We start from the raw sequence: 18,415 nt of genomic DNA on the forward strand, positions 1-18,415 counted from the left end.
ATAGAACTAGAGCCAATGGTAATCCAGCAGGTCCTATGAGTGTGATGGCTTGTGAGCCACTTGGCCATGGTCTGTTGTGTAGCTGAGGAACAGTGTGAGATCCATCAGGGAACAGAAGACTAATATCACACTCTACCAACCTTCTGTTTAGGACCTTTCGCTTTTATAATTTTGGCCGCTAGCTTGAGACCTGTTGCTTTCTCTTCACATTTGTGCACTTGACCAAATCGCCCTCTAGGGAAAAAAAGGAGAAAAAAAAATCATCCAGTGGTACTGGTGTCAGCCCTGAATGTAAACTAGGTTATAAACAACAGAAATTATCCTCTCCCTACTGTGTTCCATTTCAATTGCTCTATTGCTGCTATTTTGTTGTGTAGATTAGACTTGCTACTACTCATTTAGGCACACCAAAATCACACACTGTTCTAGCTGTGGGGTATTATCCCACTTGTATGATTCACTATACTCACCTCATAACATGCAATGACTAATCCTGGGGAAGTCAATATACTTTAAGGATAATAACTCACTTATGTGCACAATCTGCCCCTTTCCATCTCATCATTCTCCTCCAAGGGAGGGCTGTGATTTCATGATGAAACAAAGCCTTACCCAAGACGATGCCACCATCAAAAATGTCAATATCACTCTCTCCTAAACAATGCCAGCATGAGAGATCAAGTAACTACATGGCCTGTCAGATTAACCTGCTGATCTATCTGAAAACATGCATGTGTTTTCAGGGATGGGACCCATTGAGAGAAACAAGGCTACAACATGTCTCTACATCCTGCTGGCTGCAATATGAGGTAAAGTATTACAGCATCCTAGGAGCCCTGTCATAAAGCCTGAGGGCAGCTGGCTGACCTAGAACAATATCAAATGCAAGCCAAGTCTGCTGGTGCCAAACCTTAAGCAAAAATTCACTCGCACAGTAAAATCAGCCTCCTGTTTTCATCCCTCTCTAAAGCACTGTTAGAGCTTAGACTTTCATGACTTCGGCTCTAGTGAGACATATTGCTTCCATTCACCTCCCGGGGTGCTTGGCTGTAAATTTGTGTCTTGCTTTCCATGTTGATTGGGTTCACCTGACTTACCCTCCCAGGATTTCATTCTCGCTGACATTATAATAACTGCTGATCCCCACCCTTTTGGCTGAGACAATCCGGTGATCAAATGGTGCTGGTGGAGTAGAACTATCATCTACAAAAGACAAAACAACAGATAGCATATGAGTGGTCACATGCAGTGCTTGTCTATCTTGTATTTTAGTCCCTCTTTTCCCCAGATAAGCTCATTTAAGAACTGAATGCACCTACTGTAAGTTTTATAGATAGATCTTTCTCTGTTATTTAAGAAGGGTTTTATTCCAGGAGCTCTGGCTCAGAAAACAGGGTGTGGTTGGGGAGCTACACTACGAAGACAAGGACTCCTTTATTAAGTTAGCATCTTCTGCACAACTGTAGCAAGAGGCAAAGTGAAGACCACTAGACTAATCCAATGTATCTTCATGCCCACAAAGTGCCTCAGCAATTTGTTTGGAAGGAATTCAGCTTTTTCTCTGATTTTTTTTTTTCCTCAGGACTGTTAATAGGAGAGTATGTACCGTAACTCTCCAGTGCAGTAGGAAGAGAGACTGAGCTCTCTAGGCCCAGCTAAAAGAGGCTATTTCCCAGCTTTTGCTGTTCGTCGTGAAGAATACCCTTCTCTACTGGTTGACACAACTTCTCATTCTCCATAGGGTGGTCATCACCTTTAAAGATCACATTTAGAGCTTGTGCACATGAGGGAGTTTCACCCTGGCAGGCAGCACCTGGGATTTCCAGTATAGCTCAGGACTCGGTGTGGTAGGACACATGGTAACTGTCACGTGCTGCTCTGAAGAATTTCTGTCCTTAAAAAAGACAGCAGATAAAAGGTAAAGAGGGGCACAGAGAAGGGATGGGTTCCCAACATCACACTGCAGCAGCTATGGAGTTTTGGCACAAATGCAGATCTCTGGTATTATTGTCCAGACCTCTACATGCTGGACCATTCTGCCATCCTGATGTCAAAATCCCTGCTGGAGACCAGCCCTGCATACCTAATTTCTCTTTGGATTTTTTGCAGGGTGTTGCGACTTCAGTTTCATACCCACGTTGTTTTTCATTTGATTGATATTCCCGAGAGTGACCTTTGGCTGACCAAGGTGACAAATACTTCTTCAACTGGTTGGGAGGGCTAGAGCCCCAGCGTTTCAACATGAGCTCTCTGGTTTGGAATGCCGGCTCCCTTTTGTGTAAGGCTTGTTGAGCAATTTTAAAACCGTTCATTACTCCAGTGAAAATGATTAAAAACACAAACAAAAAAACCCCATGACAGCATGTAGCTGGCAGGAACACTTTGGTCATTAATGTAGCAGTAGATTGTCCTTATTCACAGTGAACGACCATTTTTCCAGGACACCAGCTGTGTACCTAGATTTTTTTTTTTGACAGTGTTAATAACTTACATGGTCAGGAAGTTAGTTCATGGTCAAGGAATTGTGAAAAGCTGGGGCTTCTGGAAGTTTGCCACCTACTTGGGATTCTGCAGAGTTTGAATTGCACGTCCTTAAGTATGGGCCTTTGCGTGTTACCGAGACCCACAAAATGCCAAGAAAACCTCTACCCTAAAGGGAGAATTTGACTCTAACAACACAAACTCCAAGGGCCCCAGCATGTAAGTGACAGAAGAAAATGTCTTTCTGAAAGCTCAGATCCCAAATGTTACCAAACTTTGGGCAAGGAAGTGTTCTTTTAAAGCGGCCAGAGTGCCTCTTTAAAACTATGCCTAAGTGTTAGCCTTCAAGATTTTCCCAGTGACAGACCCTCTGTTTTTCTTTTCCTGAACACCAGAGGGGATTTCTCCCTATTCAAGAATGACCTACTATTACAGATCAAAGATGCTCCAAGAGAGACACTCTAACCTTAATGTCATCCCTACCAATCTGCTAGATTATGGTAAGGACAGGTTATGGAGTTTAAAGTTTTAGTACACTATCTCCTGTTTCCTGCTACAAGAGGCTAGCACAAACATTTAATAAATGTTTGCCTTTCCCACTCTCCCCCCATTCCCAAAGCAAAGAAATTCATTCTGAGTCCTATGCATGCACACACACACACGTATATCTTCAAATCCTTCAGGCCATCGTCTCATGTGCCATCATTTCATATACAGGGATAGGCACTGCAATTCTCAAGCTGAAGGTCTAATAGTAGAAATCTCTGCTTCAGCCCAGTAAGCACTGCTTCAGAGTTCGGTGCCTGAACACCATTTATCTGACTGTTCAACAGCATCAGTCAGGCTTCCACACAAAAATCTGTATTTTTTTATTTTATAGCTGCAGTTGTTCTCACTTCAGATTGCAATGGTACGAATATGAGCAAGCTGGTTTTGCAGGCTACATCCAGAGCATTGCAGATTCTGTGTTAACACATGTTCTCAGCACTTCCACAGGTCAACCAATTTTGCCACACATGATATAATTTCTCCCACCACTCTATACTTAGGAGTTTTAGCTCTGTTAAAACAAGAGGGAAAGAGGATAGTATTAGTGGAGTAGTTGTGGCAGAAGCGAATTAGTTGCGATTAATTTCTGCCAGAACAGAAGCCTTTAAGATGGAAGCAAACAGAACCGTGTTATTTCCCATCAGCTTAGGATGGGACATGAACACTGCTTCCCATCAGAGCTATCATGCACACCTTTTCCCCTATTAATTACAATCATGAAATCATGCTCTTCTACGGACATCCCTCTCTGATCGTCACTGTAATACCAGTGGAATCAAATGCTTTGCCTTTAGGAATACTTCCTTTAAGAGCTTTTTTTAGTTTTACATATGCCATCAGCACTTTCTGCATCTAGCCTGCTCTTTTTATTGTCATTTTGATTAGGCCTTCATCATTCACTCGATGCTTACTGCTACCACTATGCTCAAATTGGTAGGTCTGCTCAGTGACTGAACTATAATTTCCTGTACCTTTTTCGCAGCCTTTACACCTGCAAGGACAAAACATGGCATTAGAGCAGGGTACACTTAAAGCAGAGCAAATTTAGAAACATACGTGAAAAATGCCTACACATATATTGCATTCAAATAACATTAGGTTATTTTGCTTCATGGTGTAAAATAAACTTTTAATATTCACTTTGAGAAATAAAAATGACCCCTAAGTTAATCATGACAGCAAAATGTTTCTCCATTACTGAAATCCTCGCTTGAGTTCTTCTAAATTTAACATTTGGCTATCAATCTCACCTTTAAAACAATGGGAGAGCATTGGGATTTCACTCTGTTCATATAGGTTCCTGAGAGCTTAAACTGGTTTATCCCTAAAGGGCTATATATCAAATGCAGCAAAGAAAGAATTACAGTGAACAAATTTATCAGCTTAATTGCCTGGGCAAAGTATCACAGTTTCATGTTATCACTTAAGTTACTACATTTTGCAGTAACTTAATTCCCAGTTGGTACATGGCCTAATCTAACCTTACTTTGCTCATAGGTTATATGATGTTGCAGTATATAACATAACAATGGGAGAATTCTCAGAGATGAAGAATAGCCTAATATAATTCCCATGTTCCTAACCTATTTCCCAAGCAAACACCCAAAGCACACTGCTAGTACCACGTATGGTAGATTGTTTGCCTGTCTTTTTTAAGGGCGTAATTTCAGCTTAGAGTTAGATCAGAGAGATAAACTCATTTTACACTTTTGTATTGGGCTGGATTTTCACCAATATTTATATTAACCAGCCACTTTGACTTGAAACTTGAACTACATATTTTTCTAAAATATGGGTGTCTTAAGAATGTGCAGCCTGAGCTTCAGACCTTACCTTCCCTCTGGTGCCTCTTGATCATGGCTTTGTCCTGCCTCATCTTCATTTGGGGAAGGAGCTGGTGGCTCCTCAACTTCTTTTTCACTCTTATCAGCATTTCCCTCCCCTTCATTCTCCCTCTCCTCATGTCTTTCATCTCCAGACACCTGATGTTCCTCCTTCCTCTCCCCATCTCCTGGGGACTCACTCTCTATCTCCTGCCCAGTTATCCTTCGACAAGCATCATCAACAGCATCTTCTTCTTGCCGCTTTTCTGTAGTGAAGGATTTCCGAACCGAGCTTCTCCTGTATTTGTAATAGCTTTCAAAAGCCAAACTTCTTCCTTTCTCCTCTGGCCCTTCATTATGAAATTTGGGAGGATCCATTTCAAGCAGAACCGAACTTTCCCTCTCAGCATTTTCCTTGTTGAGCTTATCAACTTCTTCCTGAGAGCAGGACTGGCTCTTCTGGATGGCCCCCCCTGTAAGTAAACAGATTACCAAGGAATCTGTCAGTAATTCTCTGAGAGTAACAATATTAAAGTAGGGTTGCGCACTTAGCATAACTTCTATTGCATTTTCAACTAGGCACTTGCTTTCCTCTCCCACTTTCAATGGGGGAGATGTAAATGTCAGTGTAAATGTCTCCTAAGCAAGAGCAGACTACTTCTTTAAAAAAGGGATTATCATGGGTCACAAACTCTTCCTTTTGGACACAGCACTGGAAAATGTTTTTCTCACTCAAATTTATTGTCAGCCAAGTCAAGGTTAATAAACTCCTCATGCAAAGCACTTTTTTGAGCAGTTTGCCACCATGTGCACAGGCATGCGAAAAGTAGGTTGATGTTGCTTGGACAATTCTTATTCATGCTGATAGGCACACACATAACCCAACCAACTTCACTGGAGCTGCTCAGGAGAGTAATGGCTCTTTCTGTGCAGTTGTACCCTTAGGAACTAGAAACTGATCAGAAAAAAAATATTCTAACCTCTTGAATCTGGTGGCTTCTTCTCTTTTGTTCCCATATCATTCAAATATGACTTTTCTTTGATGACCTGTGAAGAAGGCAATCGATGTATTAGTATATACAGCATTCATGTTGTATTGTTCTGCATGAAATTGCAGCCTGATTTTTTTGGTCAAATCCAAGTACTCTGTGTTTAACTCACGCTTTTCCTATAAATGATGGTCCTTATTTCAATCACTACCAAGCTGATCAGATTGGTAGCAGTGTAAAGCAAGAAAAATTATCTCAGTTGTAATCAACATCAGTGTTGACATAAACACAGCCCAGAAAAGATCAAGATTGAGCCTCAGGGACTAAAAGAACATCCAGAAATGAGCTGTTGCCCTGCACTAGCTTTTGCTGTTAAAAACTAAGTTAGTTAAACCAAAGCTAGGAATATTTAATATTCTAGTAAAATGTTCAGTAACAGTCTTACTGACAGATTTCAAAAAGTTTTTTGCTGTTAATCAAGATCTGGTAACAGCATTTTTAATGATCGAATAATTTATTACAGGCTGACCGAAACAGTTACCAGCAATTGGAGCGTATAAACCATGTCAGCTTTGTAGCTTTCTCTTATCTACATTTTACAATGTTACAGTGACATCTAGAGGTGCTTTATACCAGGCCAGCTCCTCATAAAAACTCTACTATTACTGTTACCTTTATGGCTATTTACTCATATTCCTGTGCCATTTGCTCAGTGTGTTTTTTCATCAGCCACTCCTAGACTTGTAGTAGGATGGTGACCACAGTAAACCATTGTGTCTGCTGTTGCTCAGTGCTCCTTTTCCACCCGCCTTTTTCCTCTCACAGTACTATGAAACTGGCACTATCATTATTAATAATAGATCCACAGGGTGTGAAAAATGCAGATACCTCCAAATATTTTCCAGGGAGACTACTTTCGGTCTTTGAGCTATGAGCTGAAGCAGCATAATACATATTTCAACAAAATATACAGAGCCAGACACTTAATTTTGAGTGTCTTAATCATGCAAGCAGTCCTACTGCTTATTCTTATTGTACTCTGGGCATGAATCAGTCCCATTAGTAAACATTTGTTCTGGTAAGCCCTCTGCATTTTTTATGCTTCATTTTTTGGTTTTAATTTCATCAGGCTATATAGAAAATAGGCATGAAATTAAAGCAATGTGTATCCGCTATAAACACTGAGTTCAAGGGAAAGGAAACTCCATGAGAAGCAAAAAGAGTTGAGAAAAACTGGATGAAACTGCATGAAGGGATTTCAGCAGGAATTTTTCAGAAAATCTTGATCTGCACGAGACAAAGAAACTGTAATATGAGCATAAGAACTGAGACTGACACTATTTGGGATGCAGTTGGTCCCAGGAAGTTGCAAGCTACAAAATGGAAAAGGCATAAATACAACTAGGTAAGTACCCTTGAAATATAAATTGGAGCCTTGTTCAAATGGAACTTAAATATAAATGTCACGATTCCAGATGGATCACAGAGAATCAACCAATGCTCACTCTGTTTTTTTAATGGTGAAAACCACTAAAAGAAGTAGGGAAAAGCCTCGGACTTATTCATTCTGCAATGTGACCACAATTCGTAATGCAATCGGATTCCTGTAAGTATGTCAACCTCACCGTACCACTGAGGACATCAGCTCTGATCAAATACAGTCAGCTGAGCAAATAACCAGAGAAACGGCCTCCAAGCTCTTTGATGCATGGGGCCAGATCTCACTTCTGCATTCAGAATTAATTGCAGGCACACAGCACTTCCTACTAAATATTGCTGTAGTTTGCAGGTGTGAAATACAGAAGCCAGCTTTTGAAAATCTATCTAGTGGAACGCTGGACGATGCCAAATATCTGAAACTGCCAGGGCGTTACATAAATTACTACAGTGTTTATTCAAGCATCATTTCTGATCTCTTACATTTTAACAGCAGATGAGGAGCTCCTACTAATTTAAATGAGGAAAAAAAAAGAATACCAATGAAACATTTACTGGTATCCTTCAGAATCAATAAATGTAGCTATTTGCAATAAATATAGGGTCAGTAGTGCACTAGAATAAGAAATACAAATATAAGGACTAGATATTGGACTGTTTGTAGACACATGAGTAGTCTATACATGAGCATCCCAGTTTTCTCCATGTTTTGCTCTTTACAGAAACATGTGACTTCAACTTGTCAAATCTTGACCTGGCAATAAAACCACAAACTTTTGCTCATTATTTCTTCCCTGTAAAGGGTGGGATTGTGCCAGATTCTCTGGAGCTGACAGAAGTCAACGCATCCCTCCCAGCTGGCTGCATGCCGCGAGAGGCACAAAGACCTCCCTGTAGTTTGTCGGGGGTATGTGCCCCCACAATGTCCAACCCCAGGCAGTCGAGCCAGCTCCTGCGAGTGCCCACAGGTCATGAACACCCAAGGCCATCACACTCTTCTGAAAACCTCATCTGAAAGGCGTGGTGGTTTGTTAATGACATCTATCCCACCCGACTACTCTTCATAACACTCCTCTTCCTTCAGTCTGTTAGCAGTGCTTTCTTAAGAGTCTTTTTAACTTAATCCCTAATGCGATTTTATTTATTTATATATTATTCTTCCTGAACTTTCATGACATGTGACTTTTTCCAGTCTGTAATTTCTAAAATTACAGGAATCAATATTTCTTAGTGGAAATTATGTCTACACCTTATTTTTTCCCCTTCCTTTAACAACTTGAATATGCACAATGAATTTAATGGCACTACAGTAATTTTCCCTATTCATACAAGCCAAAAGCTTTCAATGAAGTTTTCATTTTAATTCCACAAAAGGTTAAATATGAAAGGTTGCATTGTGACCCTGCAAAATATACCAAACCAAAAAGGTGTCTGTACCTACACAAGTTGGTATTGTGTCTTCCAAAATACATTTTCCAGACTTAAACTTATTCTTTCATACAGAGTATTGCTAGATCCTAAGTAAGAGAGACAGAATAAAAGCCCACGTGATGATAACAGAATAATGCGAGATACTCCAGAGGCTAAAACTTCAGTATAGACCAATGGAAAAAAACCACACTTTTGGAAATTATTTAAATTGACTTTAGAAACCTGCAGAAATTAAGCAATAAGCAATTACATATATAAATATAATATATTTTAACAGAAATTTCAAATGCAGTGAGAAATTAATGTTTTTTATAGACATCTGACTCCTTTTTAATGAGCTGTACTTAGTTAAATTCCTTCTTTATACTGTAGCAGTCCTACCCTTGGAATGTTTTCCTAGCTAACTTTCAAATTCTTTTTATTCACCTAATAAAATTATTTGATTTTTTTTTTCCTACTGCAAAAATTTTTTTTAATGAATGGCCTCATGAAGCAGCCCCAACCGTTTAGTTAGAGGTCCTTTATCACCCCATCACCTTTCATTTGATGTCAAGACATTATTCTCAACTTCAATCAGCCGATACTGAGACACAAAACTTTGCATATACCTAAACCACAGTTCTTACTCGGTGTCTCTTTCTTGTGTTCTTAAGATACTTTGCAGAGCTTTATTATGGCAAGATATCCTGGTTTTGTGTAAGACCTGATCACCATCCATTTACCAACATGATTAAGTTACTTGAGCTTTGCGATGAATTCATTTCACTAACAGCCAGAAATCAGCCATGGGCTTTGCCACCTGAGCACAGTACTGTGGACGCTCCCAGTATGTCCACATTGGTATGCAGGAGAATGCATCACATATAACAGAGACCTTGGGGCAACAGCATGCATGCTGATGCCTCCTGTGCTATTCCCCAAAGCTGGAATCCATCCCCTCCTTCCCTTTTTTGTTCCTCTTCAATACACACCCTTTTTCCCCCCAGCAATGTAAAATATTCAGTGAATGTATTTCTGATACAAACTTATACATGATACAAACGTACACATGGGAATTAGGCTTTTACTGGCAGGCAGTACATCTGTTTCTGTGTCATTATTTTTTGCTACACTACACAAACTGATGGCACCTTCAGGCAAAGATACTGACTCTTCCATGATCTTTATAGAGCTCCTTGAACTAGATAAAGAAATCATTTTTCCGTATAAACCAAACTCAAGTCACAAGTACCTTTTAATCACACACAAAAATAACCTCTGAGCCATGAGAATTGTGATTCCCCCACTAGGAAATACAAGAGAATTTCTATGTGACCTGCTGCCTTGAAAATACATTGGTAATGAGGTAACAACCTCTGCATGAAGACACATACTAAATACTGAAAAATCCCTTGGAATAACACCATCCTAGGTGAGAAGCTGAAGACCAGTGAAGCCAAAGCCTTGTCCATTCCCCACTTCAGTTTTCCAACTTCCCACCCGCTGCACTGGAGAAGCAGTGGCTGTCCAGTTTCAAATGGATGCTTCCTCCTGCCAGGCCATTCTTCTCAAAACAGGGAGTCTTACAGTGAAGAGTAGAAGAGGCTTTCATGCAACCAGGCTCCTGATGAAGCCCATGGCCTCAAGCGTGCCATCTGCTATGGTGAAGACAAAGCATATTGCACTAACAGTAACAGGTTGCTTTTAATCACCTTCACTTTTGCCTTGAGGTCTAGTCACTGTCATTTAACAGAGTCAGCATCAGGTAGAAGAGCAGCTTTGGAGGTAGATTTTTTAGCTCCAGTTGATTGGTATAATTTTAATGTCTCTGGAATACATGCAGGCCTGTAACAATAACCAACAAATCTGAGGCTACCAATCCACCTCCTAAGACCAGAGCATTCAGTATTACCTGGCTTTGACACATGTCCTTTCAACTGCATCTGGGAAATCAAATCAACCTGTTACTATCACTTTTGGGTTTCTCACCTGAACAAATCAGGGGCAACATCAGGCAAGCAGAACCACTGGAGACTCTGGCTGCTTGTCTTACCAACATACTGGACAGCCTCATATCTACCCCTTCTCTGTACTGCTCAATGCCCTCACATGTGTGATAACTGACAGGGTCCCATGTGCTTCACAGGTGTACATGTGACTCATATGCACCTGTGCCATAACCCCAAAATTTTCTAGGTGCTATTCTCCACTTTTTCCCCATTACCATTAAATGGCTCATCCTCTAAAGTGGGCTCCACTATCGTCACAGTGTGAGAAAGGAGGAAAAAAAATCCATCTTGAAAGCCATATCAGTGGCAGATCTTTTTAACCGTGGGCATAAACCACCCATCTGTCAAACTACTCAGGCAATTTTTTGCTACAATATCGGTTAAGTAGCCTCATTGTTAAGAGAGTATTTCTCAGCTTTACTAACTTATCTGAGCTAAGCATGCAATGATATAAATGGCAAATGTCTTCAGGCTTCTTGAACCGCCCTTCCTAAGCTGCTTTTGGGAAATCACACTGTTGGGAGATTTCCAAAGGGTTACAAACTTCAGAAATCATCCCCTACAGCTTTGATGACTCACTTTGAATTGGACTCCAGAAATACAGGTTTCCTAATAACGGACTTCATTTAACAAGAAGGGGGGTTGGGTAGAGGGGAAAGACCTGGGATGTCTTTATTTCCCCTTTATAGACAGACCTTCTTCTGTGGCACCTCAACATGCAGGCAGCGCCCAGCGAATGGAACGTGGTGGGACTCCTCCCAGGCCCTGTTGGGGCTGCTGCCCAGCCACCCATCACCGCTCCTCCTCACTGGCACATGTGCACAAAACCCGGGGGGCTGCCAGGATAGCACCAAATTAATTGCATTCCAGAGCGGCTACCCTTGTCATCAAAAGCCAGTGTGGTGGAGACCCCGCATTTAGTTGCAATAGCACTCTCCTACCAGAGGAGGCATCCAAGGATGGTACCTTTACTACTAGCAGATGTATCTGACTTCTGACAGGGGCTGAGAGGAGTCCTCACCTGAAAACTGACTAAATGGCTAGGATATCTGATGACAAAAGGTGGATTTTAGATGACTGGAGTGGGCGAAGACCTCTTGCCTGAGCAAATCCCTCCTACCACTGTCTCACCTCTTCAAGGAACCTTCTGCTTTTACAGGACTGCTCTCTGATGACCTGCCTTGTCTTGCTCTCCTGCACTTACCAGGTATCTCTTCATCCTTCATCATGAGGTCTCTCTAGTTTTGCAAAGGAATTGTAATGGATTCCTAAAACAGTCACTGTAACATGCAGGCATTAACATCATGCCTATAAGCCATCTGATGTGGTGTGCAGGTATTCAGAAATCAGCTGTGCCTGCTTTGATTCCACACATTCCTCAGAGTTGTAGAGAGAGCAAAACCACAACAACAGTGCACAGGGCAGGATCCTACCCAGGGAACATTGTAGAGCAGACAGCAACTTCAGAGGCTAAATGAAAGCAAAATTAAACAGCATTCTGAATTGGAAGGGCATTAAAAACTTCTTATGGCTGTCAGTAAGGGAGAAAATGGGGCAAAACAAGATTAAAATGTCTTGTCTGGAGAAAACATACTGGGTTTATAGACAGAGAAAGTCAGAGAGAGAATTGTAACTCTAATATATTATAGCTAACCCTAACTCAAAAACTGGAATACCTCTATCAAGAACATATTTAGATAAAGGCATCAGTCCTGAGGGGAAGAGGAGCATTCCCGATTATGAGGGCAGACGAAGGCGCTGACTGGCTGCATTGCCCAAGCAGCAAACAACCCATCTGCTGAGATTCTGCAGAAAGTCTCTACCCTCAAAACCACTGAGGATGGCAGAAACTCTTGCAGACAGATGAAAAAAAGAAAATGAAACAATTCCTGCCTATTTGGCTGGAATATGAAAAAGTCACAGAACACAGCCAATCTGGAGAGAATTTAAATAATGCATAAGGGACCCATTAGTATTTGTAGGCAAAATGAAGGAATCAGAAGAATGGGTATAGACTGAGGCTGAATGGATCTTAAAATACACGTGGCAAACAGCAGTTTCATTGCAGACTCCCACTAAAGCAGCCAGTGAGTTGCAACTGCAGTATGAGACCTGCACGGGAGGGACAGAGGGTTCAAACCAAAAGCACAGCTCCCACTGCTGGGGTGTTTCTAGTGTGGGAAACAGCCTCAAACTGCTGACAGTTATTAGTCCTATGGCAAAGCCTGTAGAAATGGCAGGAGACTGAAGTTACAGCAACCTACAGGCAACTGCAGAAAGTTCAACACCACTTTACGATGGCAACAAAAGGGATTTTCTGACTCTCCAGGTGAGTATTCACAGGTTAATAGTACAGAATCTCTAAACTGTTTAATTTGGAGGAAATAAGTGAAGTATTATTTTACTCCCGTTCTTTATAAGTGGAAGGAATAGGACTGAAAATGGAGTTACAGAGTCATTTTGCAACAGGATTATCACGGACTACTTAAAAAGGTGAATTTGAGGAAAACCTCAAGACTTTTAAAGACCCTTACTGTAGAACCGCTGATTTCCCTGGGTGGTAGTAGTGAGAAAATAACTTAAAACGACAAGTGATACATGCTACTCCTCTCAGCCATGTGGTGATAGGGTCACGCTGCACTCAGTGGAAAACGGCTGGGAGACATTTGGCAGCACTGACAAAGCATGAAGTGTCTGCAGGCTACACAATATTATAACTCCAACCCAAAACAGAAATAAACTAACCTCCTGTATGAGGCAGTGGAGGTATTTCAGGATGGCAGTAAAAGGCAGGAAAGCAGAAATTTTGCTTCAGAGGAGAGTGATCCCTATATTTTGCAGAGCACAAAAAGTCCCTGTAGAGCCTGTGATCTGGAAACTGTTCCAGCTGCTGCTGAAGCCAGAAGAAAGTTTACACACCCCAGCTGCTTATCACCCCCTCTTTACCTCTCTCCAATTCCCCCTCTTCCCTCCCCGTTGTTCTGCCTTTTCCACTGCTCTCTACTTAATCCAGGTCTGTAAAATGAGCCAGTTGGGAAAAATGAAAAAACGATCCTACAATTAATAAAGCAAAGAGCAGCACCTCTCTAAAGAGGGAAGGATGGGAAGGCAGGTGATTAAGCAGTATGTAAACACAATCCACTGCCTTATCTAGATGTATCCATGGCCACCTATTGCACCACCTACTAGTAATTAAGAATGACTGGATTATTTTGCAGAACCAGGCTAGGGACAGCCAAGTATTTGTCAGTCAGCTCAGCTGTTAGAACTAAGAGGTGACATTTGCTCCTAGCTGGGGCAGGGTGGATGACAAATAGGCACATCACCCAAAATATCTGACCATATCCAGCAGTGCACAAAAGCAGATACTGTCCTTTCCAATTAGCTGTAGTGAATGGATCACCTTGCTCACAGCCATAAGGAAACAGAATAGGACTGTGTATGTCTAAAGTGATTGCAGGATTGCTCAGTGTTGCCATACGGAGCCCACCTAGGATAAAAGAGATGTTGGTCTTACTGCCTGGCAGCCAGCGCTTCTTCAGGTTCAGTATTGTTCAAAATTGTTGTCAGGTGGGGACTAGAGACAGTGATAAGGATTGTGTTTACAGAAGCAAGGATTGATTTCTACATAATCAGGTAGGTTTGTTCACTGCTATGCCACTAGGTATCAGTGGTACCTTTCAGGTGTAAAAGTCTGCAAGGGTGAGATCCCCTATTTCTCTGTTCCTTTGCTTTTCTTTTTCCTTTGGCACAATTTAAAACCTCATTTGTAAATCCAGTTTGAATATGCAGGCAGAGGCACAGGCAACCAACTTCAGTGTCTCATGGACCAGTCTTTTCACTAACTTGCTCAGAGATGCTGTTCTTACCCCTCCAGGCAGAGGAGAGTCTGCCCTGAACACTGGTCAATACTGGCTCCTACTAAACTGTCAGCCAAGCTCAGCAGTCTCTGCTGAAGGATATCATACCATGTTCTTTTTATTCTTAATGCAGGGCTGAATTCAAGTCTGTTTTTACTTAAACCAAAGATGACTGTTTACTAAAGCCAGCTGTTGTTCACAGGATAGCTTGATAATTTTATGATGGTTCTTTACTAATAAATCAAACGCACAGAGAGGAAGGTAATGACAAGCTAACATATGTATGCTATCTCATAAAACAAACAGAATATTAACAACGTAATATCACCAGCGTGATTCCAGACATGCTCGTGCCGCCTTTCCTAAGTCCTCATGCTAGACAAGCTCCTACCAAGTCCACTCAACATCACCGAGGGTCTGCCTAAACAAAAATGAATCAGTGAGGGGATTACAGATGGAGCTGCTGTTGGAAAAAGACAGATACTCCGCTTGCCCCTCTTCTCTTTGGGTCTTTGTCAGTAGGCTGCTTCTGTTTCCATCATGTTTAAGCCCCCTACCCTCCACTTCCAGACCCTTTGTAGCTCTGAACTCTCCACTGGGCACCTGCATCTCTGCCATCCCGGCTCCCCTCTGGCCTGCCAGGAGCACGACTTCCCCCTCTGACCTGCCCTTCCACTACACCCACCGGCTCCCACAAACTCACCAGCAAAGCCTGCACGGTCCCCTCCTTTCTCTTACCATGCATTTGTAGCGCAGAGAGCCTCGCACCTACTCGGGCCTCCAGGAGATGCCAGTTCATTAACATCCCAGGCCTGATTCAGTTTGTATTTATAAATAGGTTAGATGTATATGTAATTTCACCAAGACAGGCAGAGCTCTACCACAAACTGCAGTGATTGCAGCATTACAGAGATGACCTGTGGCTCTCACTATGATGGGGCTTTTACAACAGATGTTTTCATTGATGTTTTGAAAAGTAAAAGAAGCCCTAAACTCAGATGCTCAAAATAAGCAATCTCTTCTCATCAAAGTAATGGTACAAAAGAAGAAAACCTCCCTTTTGTTAAAATTCCTTTATTGAAACCAGTCCAACCTGATGTTCAAGAAGGGCCTGTAGAAACCACTTTTGTTGTCGGTCTCCTCTGGCAGGGCAGCCACTTTTCCCTTCAGTTAATGATGCTCTGGAAACAGGGCTGCACATTTTATATCCTTACATAGTGGCAGATCAGCCAGTTCAGTTGACAGAGCTTTACACGATGGTCCTCTGCTGCTACTCAGCACTGAATGCTATTTTTATAGTTTCCTACAATGGCTCAAACACTTCTTGTCTACCTGAGAAGTGGGGCTGCCTAAGAGTAACCAAGCTGAAAAGCACCTGGTTTGCTGACCATACCAGTCTGAGTAATATTGGGTGCTTCTTTTTTCAAGCAATGCCATTTCCAATAATATCTTCACACGATGTTTTTCCTGCTCAAAAACTTCAGAAAAACAAACTCAAGAATTACTCTTTAAATGTATCAAAAAGTCAACCCTGTACGTGACTTTTTGGGGGAAAAAAAAAAGCAGAAAAGAATATGAAAGGCAATCTTTTTGGTTCACTGTAGGTTAATTAAATATCAACACACTTTGTCAGAAGAAATTCCTTAATTTTCTAATACTACTGGGCTTCTTTACCAAACAAAGAATAGTTAAACTACCTTACAAGAGCCTATTATAATAAATGGAGCCTTTCAGGAAATTTTTGTGGTCTTTTAATCTGACCTGTAAAGAACACGATGAAACTCCCGTTACAGTGACACAGGCATTTTTTCCCCCGAGGAAGTTTACACAAGCCACAGCTCCAGTTACAGTAACCCTACCTCAGATCCCAGTTTAGAAGTCCCCCCCTCCCCACCAATGTCAGCAGAAATACCAGATCGGAACAGCACACTTAAGATGTTCTTTGAAATAAAGGACATACATATGTACATGCCCTGACCCAAGAAGGATTTTTACCAGTTTCACTAAGCTCTAGACTCCACTGCATATAACATGACTGCTGCAACCTGATTCCCCCAGATAACTATAAATCCAGAGAAGATCATAGTAAAATGTATGGCCAGGACCCAAGCCTCCTGAAGTCTGTGTCAATCTTTGTCACCCATGTCAGTGACCCCTAGTTATGTTTTACAACTGTACAGAAATCATTAGAAAAAATGAAGGTATTTATCACTCAGTAGCTTTTCTGTATCTTTTCCACTGAAACTTTCTCAGTTTGTTCTAATACTTTTCATTTTTAGAACATATTGGTTGTTCTCTCTTAAACGTTAACAAAATGAAAAAGCTAAACATATAGCAGAACATATCCATAGCTTGCAATGATTCCTGACAAGATGAAACACAAACCTGGGCTCACCTTTTCACTTTTCTTCTTGAGCAGGGCATCAGCTGTTTTCTCCGAGAAAACGTGCATCCTAAAAAGATGTCCAGCTTCTTTTGTATAATCACCTGCCTTGCAAAGTTTACGTTTTTGAACATGGTGTTTTACACTTGAGTTATGAATTACTAATGTTTTAACCTTCTCAACCAGAGGCCCTACAAGCTTCTGTAGTCCAGAAACACTTTGTTCCAGTCCATCTAGTCTTTTAACCTGCCGGTCTGCATTCCTGTTTATATCAGAAAGAGATTTTTCCATTTTAAGGCAAAGCCTCTTCATTTCATTACTTCTCAGATTTTTGTTTCTTTCCATCCTTGATCCAGGTTCAGATGTTTCCACCTTTACAATCTCAATGTCTTTTTCAATGCAACAGATTTCTTGGGAAATGCTGTTAAGCTTCTTAAGGACAGTGTCTTGCAGAGTCAACAGCTTATCTATTTTCTGTTCAAGGGAGGCAAACTTCAGATCCATGACGTTAAAACTTTCAGATGCGCTGACATCACTGCTTGCAACATGAAGGATTTGCAGGGGTTCCATTCTATTACCAGGCCCTTGGTTTTGCAAAGCGTTTGGATCGAATATTTTGGCCAAGTTGTTGACCATAGACGTAGAACAGCTCTGCCTGCTTGATGTGGTCATTTTGCTGATTTGGGTACAGGAAGGAAATGCTCTGATGATCAGCTGCTTGAGGACAATATCAGTTGCAAACACTTCCCATCCAGACTCCTCAGATACACAGCCAAGTTTGGCAACTCCAGCTCAACTAATTTATAAACTACTCTCATATATTTGACTAAAACAGAGGAAAGAGACATCCAAATTATTTAGGAAGAAAAACGCCTTTGATCTATTCTTTTATATATATATATATCTGTTTCCAAATGAAGTGAATATAGAGATGCGCATCCTAAATGCACTCGCTTCAGTGACATCCGCCCTAGCAGGGACTGAACTATTTGCACTCCAATGGAATTTGACAGCAAAAAGGCTACGTGATATGTGAGAAGTCTCTAAGAGTAGAGACACTTTGGCAGTGCTGTTGTTGCTTTTCAAAAGCCTTGTATGTAATGTGATCCCTGCTCTGAAGAGAATAAGTGTCCTTACAGGGACCTTAAATGTGGCTGCTTGAAATTACTATGCCTTAAGGTGAGCTTTTCCGATGAAAACCTCCATTGCTTGAAAAGCCTGTTATGCCAGGCAGGAAGTCAATAGAGTTGTTAAAAAACAAATACATTAAAGAAAGTAAAAGAAGAAGGTGACACTGGAATGCAGATATCTGAAAAAATCAGAGCCCCTTTCTCTACCCTGTATTTTAGCTACCACATAGCTAGCTCTTTATACACAAGCAATTCTCTTCGTAGCCAATATCTTAATTTACTTCTGTATTTATTGAGACTGTACTAATTTGCCACAAATGAAGAGGCTCTTATGTTATACTATG

The 18,415-nt window shown here is 41.3% G+C and overlaps 1 protein-coding gene across 1 annotated transcript in view; it reads right to left on the minus strand.

The window, feature by feature from the left end:
- Window positions 1-17,577, minus strand: part of MYLK4 (myosin light chain kinase family member 4) — a 29,563-nt gene extending 11,986 nt beyond the window's left edge. Inside the window, exons 1-6 of the mRNA XM_075495448.1 lie at window positions 16,954-17,577; window positions 5,834-5,900; window positions 4,864-5,326; window positions 4,002-4,021; window positions 1,098-1,203; window positions 141-234 (exon numbers count right to left, since the gene is read on the minus strand). Of these exons, the coding sequence (XP_075351563.1) occupies window positions 141-234; window positions 1,098-1,203; window positions 4,002-4,021; window positions 4,864-5,326; window positions 5,834-5,900; window positions 16,954-17,577 (1,374 nt within the window). The remainder of the gene's footprint in view (window positions 1-140; window positions 235-1,097; window positions 1,204-4,001; window positions 4,022-4,863; window positions 5,327-5,833; window positions 5,901-16,953) is intronic.
- Between the last annotated feature and the right edge of the window lie 838 nt (window positions 17,578-18,415).

Source organism: Mycteria americana, chromosome 2 (genome assembly GCF_035582795.1).
Source record: "Mycteria americana isolate JAX WOST 10 ecotype Jacksonville Zoo and Gardens chromosome 2, USCA_MyAme_1.0, whole genome shotgun sequence".
Classification (NCBI taxonomy): Eukaryota; Metazoa; Chordata; class Aves; order Ciconiiformes; family Ciconiidae; genus Mycteria; species Mycteria americana.